The 15,297-nt window shown below is 38.3% G+C and overlaps 1 protein-coding gene across 6 annotated transcripts in view; it reads left to right on the top strand.

Annotated features, from left to right (window-relative positions):
* Nucleotides 1-11,694, top strand: part of PDE4D (phosphodiesterase 4D) — a 1,474,095-nt gene extending 1,462,401 nt beyond the window's left edge. For 4 of the 6 annotated variants that reach the window (XM_007453217.1, XM_007453222.1, XM_007453219.1 and 1 more), the window contains 7 exons: nt 329-427; nt 1,278-1,442; nt 2,502-2,601; nt 7,176-7,330; nt 8,773-8,895; nt 9,398-9,580; nt 10,304-11,612. In XM_007453217.1, coding sequence (XP_007453279.1) covers nt 329-427; nt 1,278-1,442; nt 2,502-2,601; nt 7,176-7,330; nt 8,773-8,895; nt 9,398-9,580; nt 10,304-10,717 — 1,239 coding nt within the window. In that variant the 3' untranslated portion in view covers nt 10,718-11,612. Of the gene's footprint in view, nt 1-328; nt 428-1,277; nt 1,443-2,501; nt 2,602-7,175; nt 7,331-8,772; nt 8,896-9,397; nt 9,581-10,303 lie in introns of all 6 variants that reach the window. The other 2 variants (XM_007453218.1, XM_007453220.1) reach the window with 2 other exon arrangements.
* The last annotated feature ends 3,603 nt before the right edge of the window (nt 11,695-15,297 follow it).

Genomic DNA, 15,297 nt, shown 5'->3' with positions numbered 1-15,297 from the left:
AAAGTCTTTTAGGAGAATAATTAAGGTTTTTGAGAGTAGGTTTTAACTATTGGAGAAATACTTTGAGATCGATATTTCAAGTATGTAAATGTGTTTTGTTGTCAGGGACATAAGGTTAAGCAATAAGCAACACCATTCAGTTTCTAGGATGCTTAAGCGGATTTGCCTAAAGTTTGCCTGTACTTACATGGTGCACCATTACATTTAAAATGAATTTCTTTTAATTTAATGATCTTTTCATTGAAGTCAGTAATTTTTAAATGATTGTGTTCATTGTTTCGTGTTCTACTTCTGCAATCAGACTTGTTCTATCTTTCGTTAACCCCAGGAACTAGAAGATGTGAACAAATGGGGTCTTCACGTTTTCAGAATAGCAGAGTTGTCTGGGAACCGGCCATTGACTGTTATCATGCACACCATTTTTCAGGTAATGCAGTTAAGTTCTATCACCTCTCTTTTATTTGGTGACATAACGTCCAGCCTGTGAATTGTGCATGCATTTTATCTTCTTCACTACTTACCCTCTTTTACTTATTTTGATACTTTTTTCAAAATAAGGATACAGAAAGGTTAGCATATGGATAAAACACAAATCAACTGTGTTATTTTTTCCATTGAAGAAAAAGATGTGATGTGGGCAAATTAAAGCAGTTCATTAAAATAATAGTTTAAAAAAATCATCCATGTGATCCTGACTTGCATAGAGAATGGAGTGCCACCTTTACAAATTGAATAAGCCCTTTGCTGACTAATCTTAGTAATTTCTTCAGTCACTGTCTTGTGGACTGCTCTCTTCTTCACATCGGTTTCTCATTCTTGTCAAGTTTTTGCCCCAGTTCAGTGTTAGGATTTATATGAGAAGTTGCAGCTATAGATACCCTGGGACTTGGAAGGGCAGCTCCAACCCTCGAGAGGATATTGTGTCTCACTTGTTTTGATCCAGTAGCCTTGTCAACGGTGTTGTACTGAAGCTGCCTACAGGATCCCGGGACACAGATACTTTGATAGTTGGCAGCTCATTCCTGACACCATATAACTTGAGAAAAGCATTGCTGGGCTCCAGAAGGACAAGTCGACTCTGGTTTTGCCCCTGAAGTCCCTGGATCATCCCAAGGGTTTTCATTGTCTTCACTAGACATTGAGAGAGTGCTACTCCCATTTCTGGGTTATCCATAGGCGACACTGGGGGTGATATTTTGTTGTTGTTGTTGTTAACATACTGTACGGAAAATCTTTTCTATAAGGACAAAATGTTAAGAGAATTTCTTCTCCCGCAGGAACGGGATTTATTAAAAACATTTAAAATTCCAGTGGACACTTTAATTACATACCTAATGACCCTGGAAGATCATTACCATGCTGATGTGGCCTACCACAATAATATTCACGCTGCAGACGTCGTCCAGTCAACACACGTGCTGTTATCTACACCTGCTTTGGAGGTAAGCCTGGTTTCTAAACCTTTGAAAACACTAACTTGCCACTCATAATGGTTTCTTCAACTTTTATACTGAAGGGTGCACAGGGCAAACAATAATCGACTTCACTAGAAATATTATTGAGTTATGGGAGCGAAATGTCATTGTGGTAAACAGTTGAGTCTTTGATGAATTTGTCTGTGATAATTAATCAAAGATTTAGGGGGCTTCCGTTTTGCGGGGCTTACCGCAAAAAAAAAAAAGATTTAGGGATTCCTGTGTTTTATGATACTGCTTCTTTGAAATGATCTAGTGGACATTCCACAAAGCAAATCTGGCTTCCTCAGTTTTCAGTTACTGTGGGGTTTTTTGGGAATTTAGCCTGAGGATTTTTTCATTTATAGTTCAAAGATGATTATTTTATAAAATATCAATACTAGCAATGCATTGGTATTTTTCATAGAACTTATTAGAAGGAAACACATCTTTAATGTTACCAGATCCTATGAAGTTGTTCCATTAAATGTTTAGTAAAGCAATTTGATTTCCTTCATTGTTTGGGGGAGAGATTCTCTTTGCTAATATACTTTATAGTTCAGATTGTTTCATTATAAAACTGTTAATACGTCATCGTTTGAGTGAGGGGGTGATTTTCCCTTTTACTCGTACTCCTCCCTTCCCCCAGGGACATTTGGCAATATGTGGAGACATTTTTAGCTGTCACAACTCGGGGGTACATGCTACTGGCATCTCATACGTAGAGGCCAGGGATCCTACTAAAAATCCTGTAATTCACAGGATGGCCTCCCATGACGAACAATTGTCCGGCCCCGAATGTCAGTTTTGCTGAGATTGAGAGTCCCTGTTTAGAATGGAAGAAAAGAAAATAATTGCTCATGTCATTAATTTTATGCACATTTTCAGAATATCCTTAAACATCATCTTAAATACTTTTAAAATAAGCTATTATTTTCTATAAAAAATTTGTAGATGCTCCTTTTTTAATATTTTAAAAAATATAACCAATGGAAAAGGTTTGATCATGAGTTATAATAAAATCAGATATTGTCTGGATTTTTTCAGGCTGTGTTTACAGATTTAGAGATTCTTGCAGCAATTTTTGCCAGTGCAATACATGATGTAGATCATCCTGGTGTGTCCAATCAGTTTCTGATCAATACAAGTAAGTAAAGCATACTTATTTTTGCAGAAAAAATTTTCCTTTGTACATTTTAGAATGACTGAGAGTCTTTATAGAAGTTTCCAGAGCCATAATGTTCTCTTGAGATGTGCAGATAGGCATTTCAGTGATAGCATATGTTAATGTAGTCTAGCTCTAAAAATTATTTTCATATCTCATGAGGCATATGATGTTTGAAAAACATGCATTCGAGTACTTCTCTAGAAGTAATATATTACCATATTAGTAGACAAGGGCCATCAAAAGTGAAAGTTTGCCGAAAGATGTAGATAGTTAGATTGCCCCTAAAGTTGCAAATAAAAGAAGTTATCAGAATAAACGTTAAATTCGTCATTTTCTGTAGGTTGTCATTTAATCCTCTCCAGAAGCTGTAACTCCTCTTTCACTCTCTACCACCGTGCCCTGCCCGGTTTCTTTCCCTCTCTACCACCGTGCCCTGCCCGGTTCTTTCCTTTTTATTTTATTTTTTTATTAGAAATTTCTCCTTTATTTTATTTTATTTTATTATTATTATTTTTTAATTTCTCGGCGCAGCATGCAGGATCTTAGTTCCCTGACCAGGGATTGAACCCCTGCCCCCTACCAGTGGAAGCGTGGCATCTCAACCACTGGACCGCCAGGGAAGTCCCTGTTCTTTCCTTTTTAAATCTCCTGCTGGGGGCAGTAGGGACTTCTCTTTTGACTAACTATCTCTTTTCATTTAATATTTTTTAACCATTATTTTTTTCTCACTGGTGACATTTCATAAAATAAGTCATCACTGAATTCGGAAATATAAAGAATAGTAGACTCTTCAGCGTGCGACACCTCTGACACAGCTGCATAGAAAACCTCTGTAGGGAATGTTAGTGGTGCTTGAGCTAGGCTTTTGCAAAGAGGTTAAGTAAGCTTCACAGAAATTCTGTTCTTTCGGTACTTGAAGTTAACTGGTAAATAATTTACGTGTACCATTCATTATTAAATTCCCTCACACCATGGTAGATTAACATTATAAAGTCAGTTTTATATGTGAAAAAATAAAGTTCAAGGTTGTTAATGTTTTTCATATCTGTTAAGAGTTTGCCTTTCCTCTTTGCCGTGAGTTGTGGATAATAGTCTCCTCGTGCCCCGTAGCAGTCTAGCTCTAGTAGCATCTGTGCCTTCACCATTCATTCACAACACAGCCAGATTTAAAGAGAGAATTTAAGTATAGCCTTGTTTTGAGAGATTTAACTCAGATCTTTTGGATTATTTACCTATTTGTATATTTTTAATAGCCTCTGGACTGCCCTGTAACAAAATGCACTTTAGTAACTCACTCATGTATAGGAGGATTGAAAGGCATGGATTTCCAAAAATGTGTGGATAGTCAGTACATTTTAGAAGTCTGGTTTATGAACTTATTTATCTAGGATTAGACAGGATAACATTTCATGTTTCAGCCACCTTATGAGGACCTATAATGGGGTGCTTTCAGGAGTCACCAAAACATTACTATATATTGACACATAAATATTAATATACATTAGAGGCAGCTACATGAGTTTACATTGTATCATTGGTTAGGGTCGACTGTGTCCTTTCTGTAAAGAACAGGAAGTTCATATAGTAAAAGGTACACTGCCAACTTTTTATTATCCTGGCTTGATTCATTTTTTTGATTCTTATGTGTGTCTTGATATGTTCTTAATTTTATAGATTTTAAACAAATACATATAAATTTTGATTTAATTTTTGCCATTAAGAAAGGTATGCAGTTTTTCTTTAAATTACTAATACCAAAATCAGACCTATGTGTTTTCTTTGCATCCTATTATATATAATATTGTATGTTCCCATATTATAACATTAGAATTAAGAATAGAGAACAAATTAAAACAACTGATAATAAAGTCACTGTCTTCCAAGTACTCTGATAAATTTTTCAAGATAAATGAGGACCAACTCTATTATTCTTTCTTGTGGACCCTCTAAGGGCAAATGGGCTTAGGCTGGCATCAGAGTACCCGTGGAGTCTGCAGTTTAAACTAGCAAGGCCTCAGTCCACAGATGAAGCTGATGCCCTTTAAAGTTTGAGAGCCACCGAGAATAGATAATGGAGACATGTAGGGGGTAATTATGCATACAGGACAGTGGCCAAGGGTGTCTGTTTATTAAGGTCATTTTGCTGATGACCTGCCTGAGGTGGAAGGATAACTGACCACGTTTCTGGAAGCATTTTGTTATTCAGTGATGTTGTGCAGATCTCCTTTCCATGGGGCCTCAGCAGCGCAGGGTAGTCAACAGCTTTGGATTGCTGATGTTTTCTTGACGGTGGGGTGTGATGAGGCTGTGTTATACCTGAAAGAGTGAATGAGTATCATCACCTGGTAGATGAAAGTTATCCCAAGATTGATCAGAACACCAGGGCATTATGAGAATTACTGCCTTAGTTAGCTGTTAACTAGGGATCAAGCCAGCAGTCATTTTATTTCAGGACTCAGAAGAGGCTTAGTAGCCAGTAACACAAGTAAGTTTTAGCTTCACAGCATACTCTAAGGGAGCCCCTCTAATAACTTGCAAACTTGTAATAAATAGCCTTGTGAAATACCCTATCAGAATTATGTGATTATTTTTAGCTTACAGTAAACCCTTTTTTATAGACGTTAAATTTGTGCTTTCTCTTTCTTTGGGGGATTGTTTGAGCATCAGTGGCTCAGGCTAGCACACTCTCAGCTCTTAGCCTGGAGCTGGCACTGCCAACCTGTCCAAAGCCAAAGGCTGAATCTGTGTTTCTTGTAATAAAGACTTGGAATCATCAGATCAGACTTCCTGTAGATGGGAGGTCACCTGTCCTATTTTAAGGGAGGCTGCATGGCTCGCTGTGGTGGAGGGGCACTGGGGCTCACCTGTCTGATTCCTAGGCCAGAGACACCTCTGCTTCTTAGTTGTGGGACAGTTTTCATTAATCATTCCGCTTGTATTAGTTTTAGGCACCAAATGATTTGCTGTTAATGACACGTACACTCCTTGTAAACATGCTGCAGGTTTTGAGTCAGTTAAGCTGTTATATATGATGTAGGGGAATGGGGGAGCCTGAATAGGATGTAAAGAAGTGGAAATTCCAGGTGAGAAGCTGCATAAGTCTTTTTCAAGGACAATACTATGTAAATAAATCCATAAAATGTGAATAGCATCATGAAATATTGAATAGAACACGTTAGGGGATATTTATCTTAAAAAAAGCATTTCACATAACAGCATTATTTTCTGAAACAGTGAAGCAGCATCAGAACATATATAGCGGTAAATTTTACTTGGAATACGAATACTTTCTGTTTATAGCAAAGATGCCTGGGTTTGGGGGGGAAAAGATCTCCTCACACATTTGAACACACTAGTCATGTTCAAAGCATATGACTTTTGAGGTTCAAGAGCAGAGGCATTTCACTGTATGAAGGTGGAGCTGGACCTAGCGACAGTACACACACTTTATTTCACTGATCTCATTTTAAAATAAGCTTTCCACAGCTTTATTTGTAGCTTATAAATAGAATGTTATTTTTCTGTATAAACCTAAAATCATAGGATTTCAGTCAAAATATTCTTGAACCCCTCTCATCCTCCCTAGCTTCTTTAAAATAGTCATTGAATAGTATTGGATATTTCTTTATTAGAAAAGAATATATATTTTCCACACATGAGTCAGAAGAAAGATCAAATACATATGCTTTTAGTCTTTACAGTGACTTAAGTGGCAACAGGATGAAGCACCAGTCAATTTTTTTTTAATGACTACCTTATAGGTCTGAGTCTGCTATTTATAGGAACTAGGAAAGAGGCAGGATTTGTCACTACCTAAAATAGGTCCAGGACAATTGTGGGGGAATGGCAGAATCTTCACTCTGGAGAAATGTAGGCAGCTAAACACCGGTCTCTGTGTGAAGCCCTGAGCATGCAGCTGGGACGGGCAATATACATGTGTATAGTGACTTGCCAAGATATTTGGAAAAGGAAATGGAAAAATGAATAAAGCTTGGCCTTTCAAAGCTATACTGTGAACAAAATAAGCACAAGCATGAACAAATCTGATATTGTTCATGTGTTCCAAGCTGTTCTTGTACCTTCTCAGAGTACAAATAATCCTAAGTCACATGATCTTTACATTATATACAATGTTGGGTAGGTGGTCTACAGTTGTCAGGAATACAATATTTTATGCTCTGGACATGTTGTACATGTTAGGGATAATGTCTTCTTCTGCTGAGCTTACGGAGCTGCCTCTGGCAGATCCTGAGAGGAGGTTCAAGGTAATCTGGCCTAACTCTTCTTTCCCTTTATAGCGGAGGTAGCTGAAGCCACAGAGTGAACTGACTTGCCGTGTGCCAAGAGCGTTAGAATACACTCCCAAGATTCCAGGGATCTTTCTGTGGCTACATTAACTAGCAGACTTTCTTCTAGGAGTTGTCATCTAATGGGAATGCGAGCAGAGACGTTTAGGGGAAATTGCTTCCTAAACCCAAAATATCTCAGAATATGAAGAATAAGATAAACTTAGCATAAATGGCTTTGCTAACCTTCTGTCTCTTTCTTTCAAGACTCTGAACTTGCCTTGATGTACAATGATTCCTCTGTCCTGGAGAACCATCATTTGGCCGTGGGCTTTAAGTTGCTTCAGGAAGAAAACTGTGACATTTTCCAGAATTTGACCAAAAAGCAAAGACAGTCATTAAGGAAGATGGTCATTGATATTGTAAGTAACTGATAAAAGCAAAAGCAGAACTGTGATGCATGGTGTTTAAAAAAAAAAAAAAAAATGAGATGACTATCAGGGAAGGTATCATGTATATTTCAAGATAATGCTGCCTTTTTTGTCCCAGAGGCTGGCCCTGCTGCTGGCAATGATGCTCTACTGCTAACAGTCTGGGGCTAAGAATAATGACAGCTTACCCTCATTCTAGGTTTATTTTCTGAACTCCTCCGGTCTGGTGGCAGACAGAGATGGCTAACAAAAGCACAGGGAGCTGGCTAAAAAAATGGATTTTTTCCATTCAAAAACTGGAAAAAAATTCTCTGTCAGTGGAAGTGCCATGTAGAAACATCCATGACATTAGTCTTTTCTCTATGCATGTTTTTCACAGTGATTATGAGACAAAGGAATATCTCTGGTTGTCAAAAACTTAATCTGTTAAGCTTTGTACATACAAAGAAAGGCAGAGATTATCTGGTTTGGATAAGCAGAAAATTGACCAGAATATTGTTTTTGAAATACTCTGTGAGCAACCTTGACTCACTCCATCATAGTCTAGTAACCACTTTCTAGCACAAGGGATAGAAAAACTTCAAAATGTGCGATGGGGCTTCCCTGGTGGCGCAGTGGTTGAGAGTCCGCCTGCCGATGCAGGGGACATGGGTTCGTGCCCCGGTCCGGGAAGATCCCACATGCCACGGAGCGGCTGGGCCCGTGAGCCATGGCCGCTGAGCCTGCGCGTCCGGAGCCTGTGCTTCGCAACGGGAGAGGCCACAACAGTGAGAGGCCCGCGTACCGCAAAAACAAAACCCCAAAAAACAAAAAAAGAAGTACGATGATGTCTTATCTATGAAAATATCCCTTTCTATCACCATGAAATTGGCTGCCAGTGCCTACTGTTTCTGTGTATTGTACACGTGTATCTGGGCTTCCAGGGAAAGTGATAGCAAAGGGGAGAAGACTCTGTCCCAAGAAGCAGTAAAGGATTCCCACACACAGCTATTAGGCAACAGAGTGGTTCTCCATTTCTTCTCACGTTCTCCATGATATTTTTATGTGCAAATTCTGACTTTTTTCCCCTGGATGTTTTTTACTTATTAAAATACTCTTTGTCGGGACTTCCCTGGCGGTCCAGTGGTTAAGACTTCATGCTTCCACTACAGGGCACACGGGTTCGATCCCTGGTCAGGGAACTAAGATCCCACGTGCCAAGAGATGTGGCTAAAAAAAAAGAAAAGAAAAGAAAAATCTCTACTGTATAGCACGGAGAACTCTACTCTCAATGCTCCATAATGACCTGTATGGGAAAAGAATCTAAAAAAAAAAAAGAGTGGATATATGTATTGTATAACTGATTTACTTTGCTGTACGTGTGAAACTAACACAACATTGTAAATCAACTATACTGCAATAAAAATTTTTTTTTAAATACTCTGTCTTTTAAGGTACTTGCAACAGACATGTCAAAGCACATGAATCTACTGGCTGATTTGAAAACTATGGTTGAAACTAAGAAAGTGACAAGTTCTGGAGTTCTTCTTCTTGATAATTATTCTGATAGGATTCAGGTAAAGCATTCGAATTTGCTGTGTCTGTGTGTGTGTGTGTGTGTGTGTGTGTGTGTGTGTGTGTGTACACGTGTCTGTGTGTCTAGCTTAGATAAGATTTATGTCTCCTTTTTTCCACCTTCTAATTTTAGTAGCTATAAGCAGGATTTTTATCCAAATTCTTAATCTTGAGAATTAACCAGATAAAATCCTGTTGGCCTTTTCAAGTGGAAATGCGTTAAAAAAAAAAAAAAGTAACATCCTACAAAACCAACCACTTAAGCAGCTCTGAATTTAATCAACCATACACATGAACAGTTTCTCTTATGATACTTAGATGCAGTAGAAGGGGCATAATTTGGGACTATTAATACAGGTGTGAACGTCACACAGACACACCATGGTCGAGCTGTCTGGCACGACTCTTACACTACATGTATTTTTAAGTGTCACAGTCATCTGATGTGAATTTCTAGTAAAAAAGGAGCAGGTGCTAAATAGAGAAGGTATTGATCTGTTTTAGGTCCTTCAGAACATGGTGCATTGTGCCGACCTGAGCAACCCAACCAAGCCTCTCCAGCTATACCGCCAGTGGACGGACCGCATCATGGAGGAGTTCTTCCGCCAAGGGGACCGAGAGAGGGAGCGGGGCATGGAGATAAGCCCCATGTGTGACAAGCACAATGCCTCTGTGGAAAAATCACAGGTGATGCCTTAAGCATAAAGCTTTCAGAGAGAACACAACTACACGGATCATTTGGTTACGCCGTATGCACGTCACACAGTATTTTATTGGGTTTTCTTAATTACTTTGTTTTGTCAAGCTCAATGTCCACCTTAGTGTTTTCAAGCCAAAAAATTCTCTGATTCTTAGAATTTATATTCATATAGTCATATATACGTTCATAGGGCAGTATATTCATTCATCGTGACTATATGTATATAGTATATTCATATGTGTAGAATTATTTCAGCTATCTCAATTCGTAAGTAAATAAAGTTATATGAATCCATATAGAGTACATGGCATTATTTCAGCTCTGTGGATTTACCTACGAATGGGCTATTCTAAAATAAAGTCCCAGCCTCAAGCCAAGTCCTGCCATGTAAACAACTGGAGGTTTTTTTATATCACAGACTCTTGGACTCAGAGTTTGAGAAGCTAGTTTTGACCAGCTGGTGACGACATTTTTTTTTATTGGTCTGCTACCTAAAATAATGACTGTTTTACCAAACTAAGGTTAGTAGTCTTCAGCTCAGTGTTATATTCGCAGAGCATATTATATTTTATATATTTTTCTGTAAATTCTATATATCATATATAAAAATTTAATTCAACATATCAATTAGATACATTTGAGGGGGCTCGTTAACCTCTTCCATTGTTTCTTAGTCCCAATCGGGTTTTTGTTTTTTTTTTTTTAATCAGGTGGGCTTCATAGACTACATTGTTCATCCTCTCTGGGAGACGTGGGCAGACCTGGTCCATCCTGACGCCCAGGACATTTTGGACACTTTGGAGGACAATCGTGAGTGGTACCAGAGCACGATTCCGCAGAGCCCCTCCCCGGCACCGGATGACCAGGAGGAGGGCCGGCAGGGTCAAACCGAGAAGTTCCAGTTTGAACTGACTTTAGAGGAGGACGGCGAGTCAGACACCGAAAAGGACAGTGGGAGTCAAGTGGAAGAAGACACTAGCTGCAGTGACTCCAAGACGCTCTGCACTCAAGACTCGGAGTCCACCGAAATCCCCCTGGACGAGCAGGCGGAGGAGGAAGCCGTGGGAGAGGAGGAGAGGCAGCCCGAGGCCTGTGCCATCGGAGATCACTCGCCCGACACGTAACAGGGCAGAGACTTCCATGCCTTTTGTTTGTGTTGTTTGTTTTTTTATGTAGAAACATTGTTTCCAAAGTGCATGTCACATGCCACAACTACGGTCACACCTCACTGTCATCTGCCAGGACGTTTGCGGAGCAAAACTGACCTTGACGACTCAGTCTAGCGCTCAGGAATATCGTCACCAGTTTTTTTCACCTCCATGTCATCAGAACGAGGGGGACATCTTCACGAACGGCAGTGTCCGAAGATTGCAGCTCGGTCGAGCTGAAGAAGCAGAGAAAATCAACTCCAAAGTGTTTTCTAGGGAGTGTGGCTCATGAGGCAGCCCAAAAGTTGAGATGATTTGGGGGGGGGGGTCTTTTCCTTTTGATTTGTTTGCAATATTTTCAGCAGAAAGAAGGCATTACATGGACGGAGCGAAGCAACAGATGGGTCAGGAACAGGACACATTGTGAAGCTGTTACCAGGAAGAAGATGAGCCACAGAAATTGCATAATTTTCTAATTTCAAGTCTTCCTGATACCTGACTGAATAGTGTGGTTCAGTGAGCTGCACTGACCTCTACATTTTGTATGATATGTAAAACAGATTTTTTGTAGAGCTTACTTTTATTATTAAATGTACTGAGGTATTATATTTAAAAAACTACGTTCAGAACTTCATCTGCCACTGGTTATTTTTTTTCTAAGGAGTAACTTGCAAGTTTTCAGTACAAATCTGTGCTACACTGGATAAACCTAATTTACAAATTTTACTTGCACCTTAGACTTCATAGCAATTAACTGATTTGTAGTGACCCGTTGTTTTATATACCAATGACTTCCATATTTTAAAAACAAAAATTGACTTTACGTTGCAGGAAACCCTTTTTGTAGGTCTTCGTTTACTGGCTTTTCGTTTCACTTTTTTCAGACACGCAGAGTTGCTCCCCACTTACATTTCTCTTCACCGTGTGCAAAGTGAGTACTTGTTCCATAATACTTTGATGTGCATTCTGTCTAATGTGTCTCAAGCCTCATGGACACTCAGTCATCACTTGGTGTTGTCTGAAGCAAGTGAGAGATATATAAATACCCAGTAGCTAAAATGGTCAGTCTTTTTTAGATATTTTCCTACTTAGTGTCTTCTGAGAACATTTTGCTGTGGCGATAGACCCTCATTTCACAAGTGCATGTCTCTGTGATAACCCACACATTTCATGCTCGTTTTTGTTTTCACGTAGTAAGAACTTTTCCCCCTTGTGCTGCTTCATTATCAGTGTGTGTTTGAACCTCTGTCCACATTCACTGCGTGGGGTCTTATCAGATATATCACCACCATGCTGACTGATGCAAAGAACAGGTAGTCAAGTTAGAGTTAGCATTCTTTTCTGCCATGAGGTCATATATAATGACTAGCTTTTACTTTTGATTTACAAAGAAACGTTAACAGCTAGCTAGGTAATTTTTTTTTAACAATATTAGCAGAATATATTGATGAAGACCAGTACAATGAATGCTCTTTTGTTTCTCTGATTTCACCATGGGATTAAGAACTGTATGAGGAATTTTCCTGAGAAGTGATTTTTAAGTGTGGCAATGACTCTTCCTTAAAGGACAGCCATGTAACACGTAGCACTTGATTTATCAGTTATCATTGATCCATAAGTATGTCTTGTGGAGAAGAACTTCTTTAAATACACTGACAGAAAGAAGTTGATGATGCCCCTGGCACCAGAGATTTGGCAGTATAATGCCGTTTTAAAATACTGGGCTGGGTAAGAAGATTCTGCATAAGTCAAACATTAGAGATCACTGTTGGCTAAATTTAGCATCAAGAAATGTATTACAATTTTAGAGACTGATTCCCAGTAGTTACCTTCAGTTGGCATCTTGGGGCATTTATTTAGTTTGGACTTCCTTCCCACTTCAGCTCTTAATAAAGTGTTTACCGTCTCTGTGAAGAGTTTGGAGCCCGAGTAATCATTTTTTAGAGTGACATCCAAGAACCCAAGTAGAGGCTAAAGGAGTATCAGACCAAATGGAAAATAAATAAAGCACTAAATAAAATTGTAACCCTGAAAAACATTTATATTGGGGATGTCAAAAGAAGCCATCTGGGGACTAATCACTAAGTCAGCAGCCAGGGAAATGACCCAAGCTCAAGATACTAATCCCCTGAGATCCACTGATGCTTAGAAATTTGGATAGAAAAAGTATGTAGCTCCGATCTTTCACACAGAGCACAGGATAGGAACTGACCAATTAATTATCAGATTTCCACCCTCCTTCCCCTGTAAAAACCAGACTTTCAAAGAAAGTCTTATGTTTGGCAAGTGGTTTCACAAGAATATTTGGAAACTTGTTTCCATTTTAATTTTATTTGTCCCTGATGGAGGTTTAGAGGAAACGGCAAAGAATCTAGTGTTTATTCCTTTCTCCAAAATATTCTCATCCCCTCCCCTCCCTAATGCTTGGTATTTCCCCCACAGAGTGCCTAGAATCTTAATGATGAAAAAAAAAAAAAAAATTAAAACAGCAATATGTCACAAACAAAATCCAGACCTGAAAAGATTTATAACTGCACTAAAAAAGAGAGGCTTTTTTTTTTTTTTCAATTTGTTGGGTTTTAATGGTCACAGGTTGTAAAGATATCCACTGATGGACAATCAAATTGTAGAAGAGACATAATATCCAAAAGACAGGGACTAGTGCTCTATACAATATACTTCTCCTCTTCCTTCCCTTTCGCCAAAGTGTGCTTCAGAATTATACACTGCTTTAAAAAGAATATCCTTTTACAAGTGACTTTACGTTTCCTGAAATGCCATAAGAAAATGCAATATCTGGGTACTGTACGGGGGAGAAAATGTCCAAGTTTGCATAAAACCAGTACATTTCAGCTTGCAAGTTACTAAACACAATAATGCTGTTTTCATTTTCTTTTACGTCACTTAAAATTCACAAGAAAATAATGTAGATAGAACAAATTGCAGACAAGGAAAAAAAAACTTGAATGAAGTGGATTTTACAGAAAGTTTTATGATACTCTTTGAATGCATTATTTATTTTTTGTGCCATGCATTTTTTTTCTCACCAAATGACCTTACCGGTAATACAGTCTTGTTTGTCTGTTTACAACCATGTATTTATTGTCATGTACATACTGTAATGTTAATTGTAAATTATCAGTTCTTATTAAAACATCATCCCGCAATGGGATGGTGGTGATATATTTGGAAACTCTTGGTGAGAGAATGAATGGTGTGTATACATACTCCTTGTACATTTTCTTTTCTTCTATAAAATAGTCTTGTCACCTTAGAGCTTGTTTATGGAAGATTCAAGAAAACTATAAAATACATAAAGGTATATAAAATTAAGAAAACATAGCTGCAGGTCTTTGGTCCCAGGGCTGTGCCTTAACTTTAATCAATATTTTCTTCTGTTTTGCTGCATTTGAAAGTTAGGTAGTGGTGGGGGTAGGGCTGGGCATTTTACATCTGAGCTTTGAATCTGTTGGATTTCTGGCAACAGCTGGATTTTACAGAAACACAGACAACCTCTGGAGCATTCTGAGACCCTTTTCAGAGACAAGCCCTTAAGTACTTTTTGTCATGAAGAAGCATGGCATATATGATGGTGATTTTTCCCTATCAGATACTAACTGAGCTACTTTAGTTAGTTACATTTGATATTTTATTTTCAAACACTACTGGGAAGATATATTCTTGTCCAGTGATTATAAAAAGTCTTTTTGGCTTCTAGAGCACATGGGCAAATGAATTTGATTTGAAAATAGAGCCGTAGGTCACGTGTGTTAGTAATTTATTCCTTGGCTTCCTGTCATGTTAAGGAAATATATAATATGAAAAAGGTCATTTTTTTTTTTTAACCCTTCAACTAAGATGAACCAAATTTCCTTATGTATGTAAATCCACGTATTGAAACACAAAGTTTTATATGATGCCAATTCACACGGCATAATGGAGTCACCATTCTCTAGAATCTGTTTCAGCAAAACTTACATTGCTTTAGAATTTTTAAATTCAACCTTGCACAGCTCCTAAAAGCTATGAAAAATTCCCAGTGGCCCAGCCCTCAGGATGTGTGACTTAGTGAAAGGAGAGATTCTTTTTCTAGAAAAAATGAGCCTCCTTTTATTTTCTTTCTTTCTTTCTTTCTTTCTTTCTTTCTTTCTTTCTTTCTTTCTTTCTTTTTTTTTTGACACAAACTGTAGATTTTAGCAGCCCTGGCCCAAAGGAAAAAACATCCTTACTGATTTTAGTTGTTTTTAATTTGATTTCTTTGGATGTGTTTTCAGAGTAGTAAACTGTGTGTGAGCATTACAAATGATGATTCTTTTAGTGGTTTCTTAGCCTCTCTTACAGCCCATGGGGATAGTACTGTACATCAATACCTTCATATGAAATTTTTATATGCAATGGAAATAAAAGCATGGGTTGATTCTGCCTATTTATGACTCGATCTTTTACAAATAAAAGGTTATTCATTTTAACTTGTAGTTCAGTCAGCCCAGGTTTCTGAGGGCCATGAAGATTGTTAAGGTGGAATAGAGGAGGATAGTGACGTCATACATTACTAT

Source organism: Lipotes vexillifer, unplaced genomic scaffold, assembly GCF_000442215.2.
Source record: "Lipotes vexillifer unplaced genomic scaffold, Lipotes_vexillifer_v1.1 scaffold366, whole genome shotgun sequence".
NCBI lineage: Eukaryota > Metazoa > Chordata > Mammalia > Artiodactyla > Lipotidae > Lipotes > Lipotes vexillifer.
Note: the sequence above shows the minus strand (reverse complement) of the source record. Positions and strands in the feature narration are given on the sequence as shown.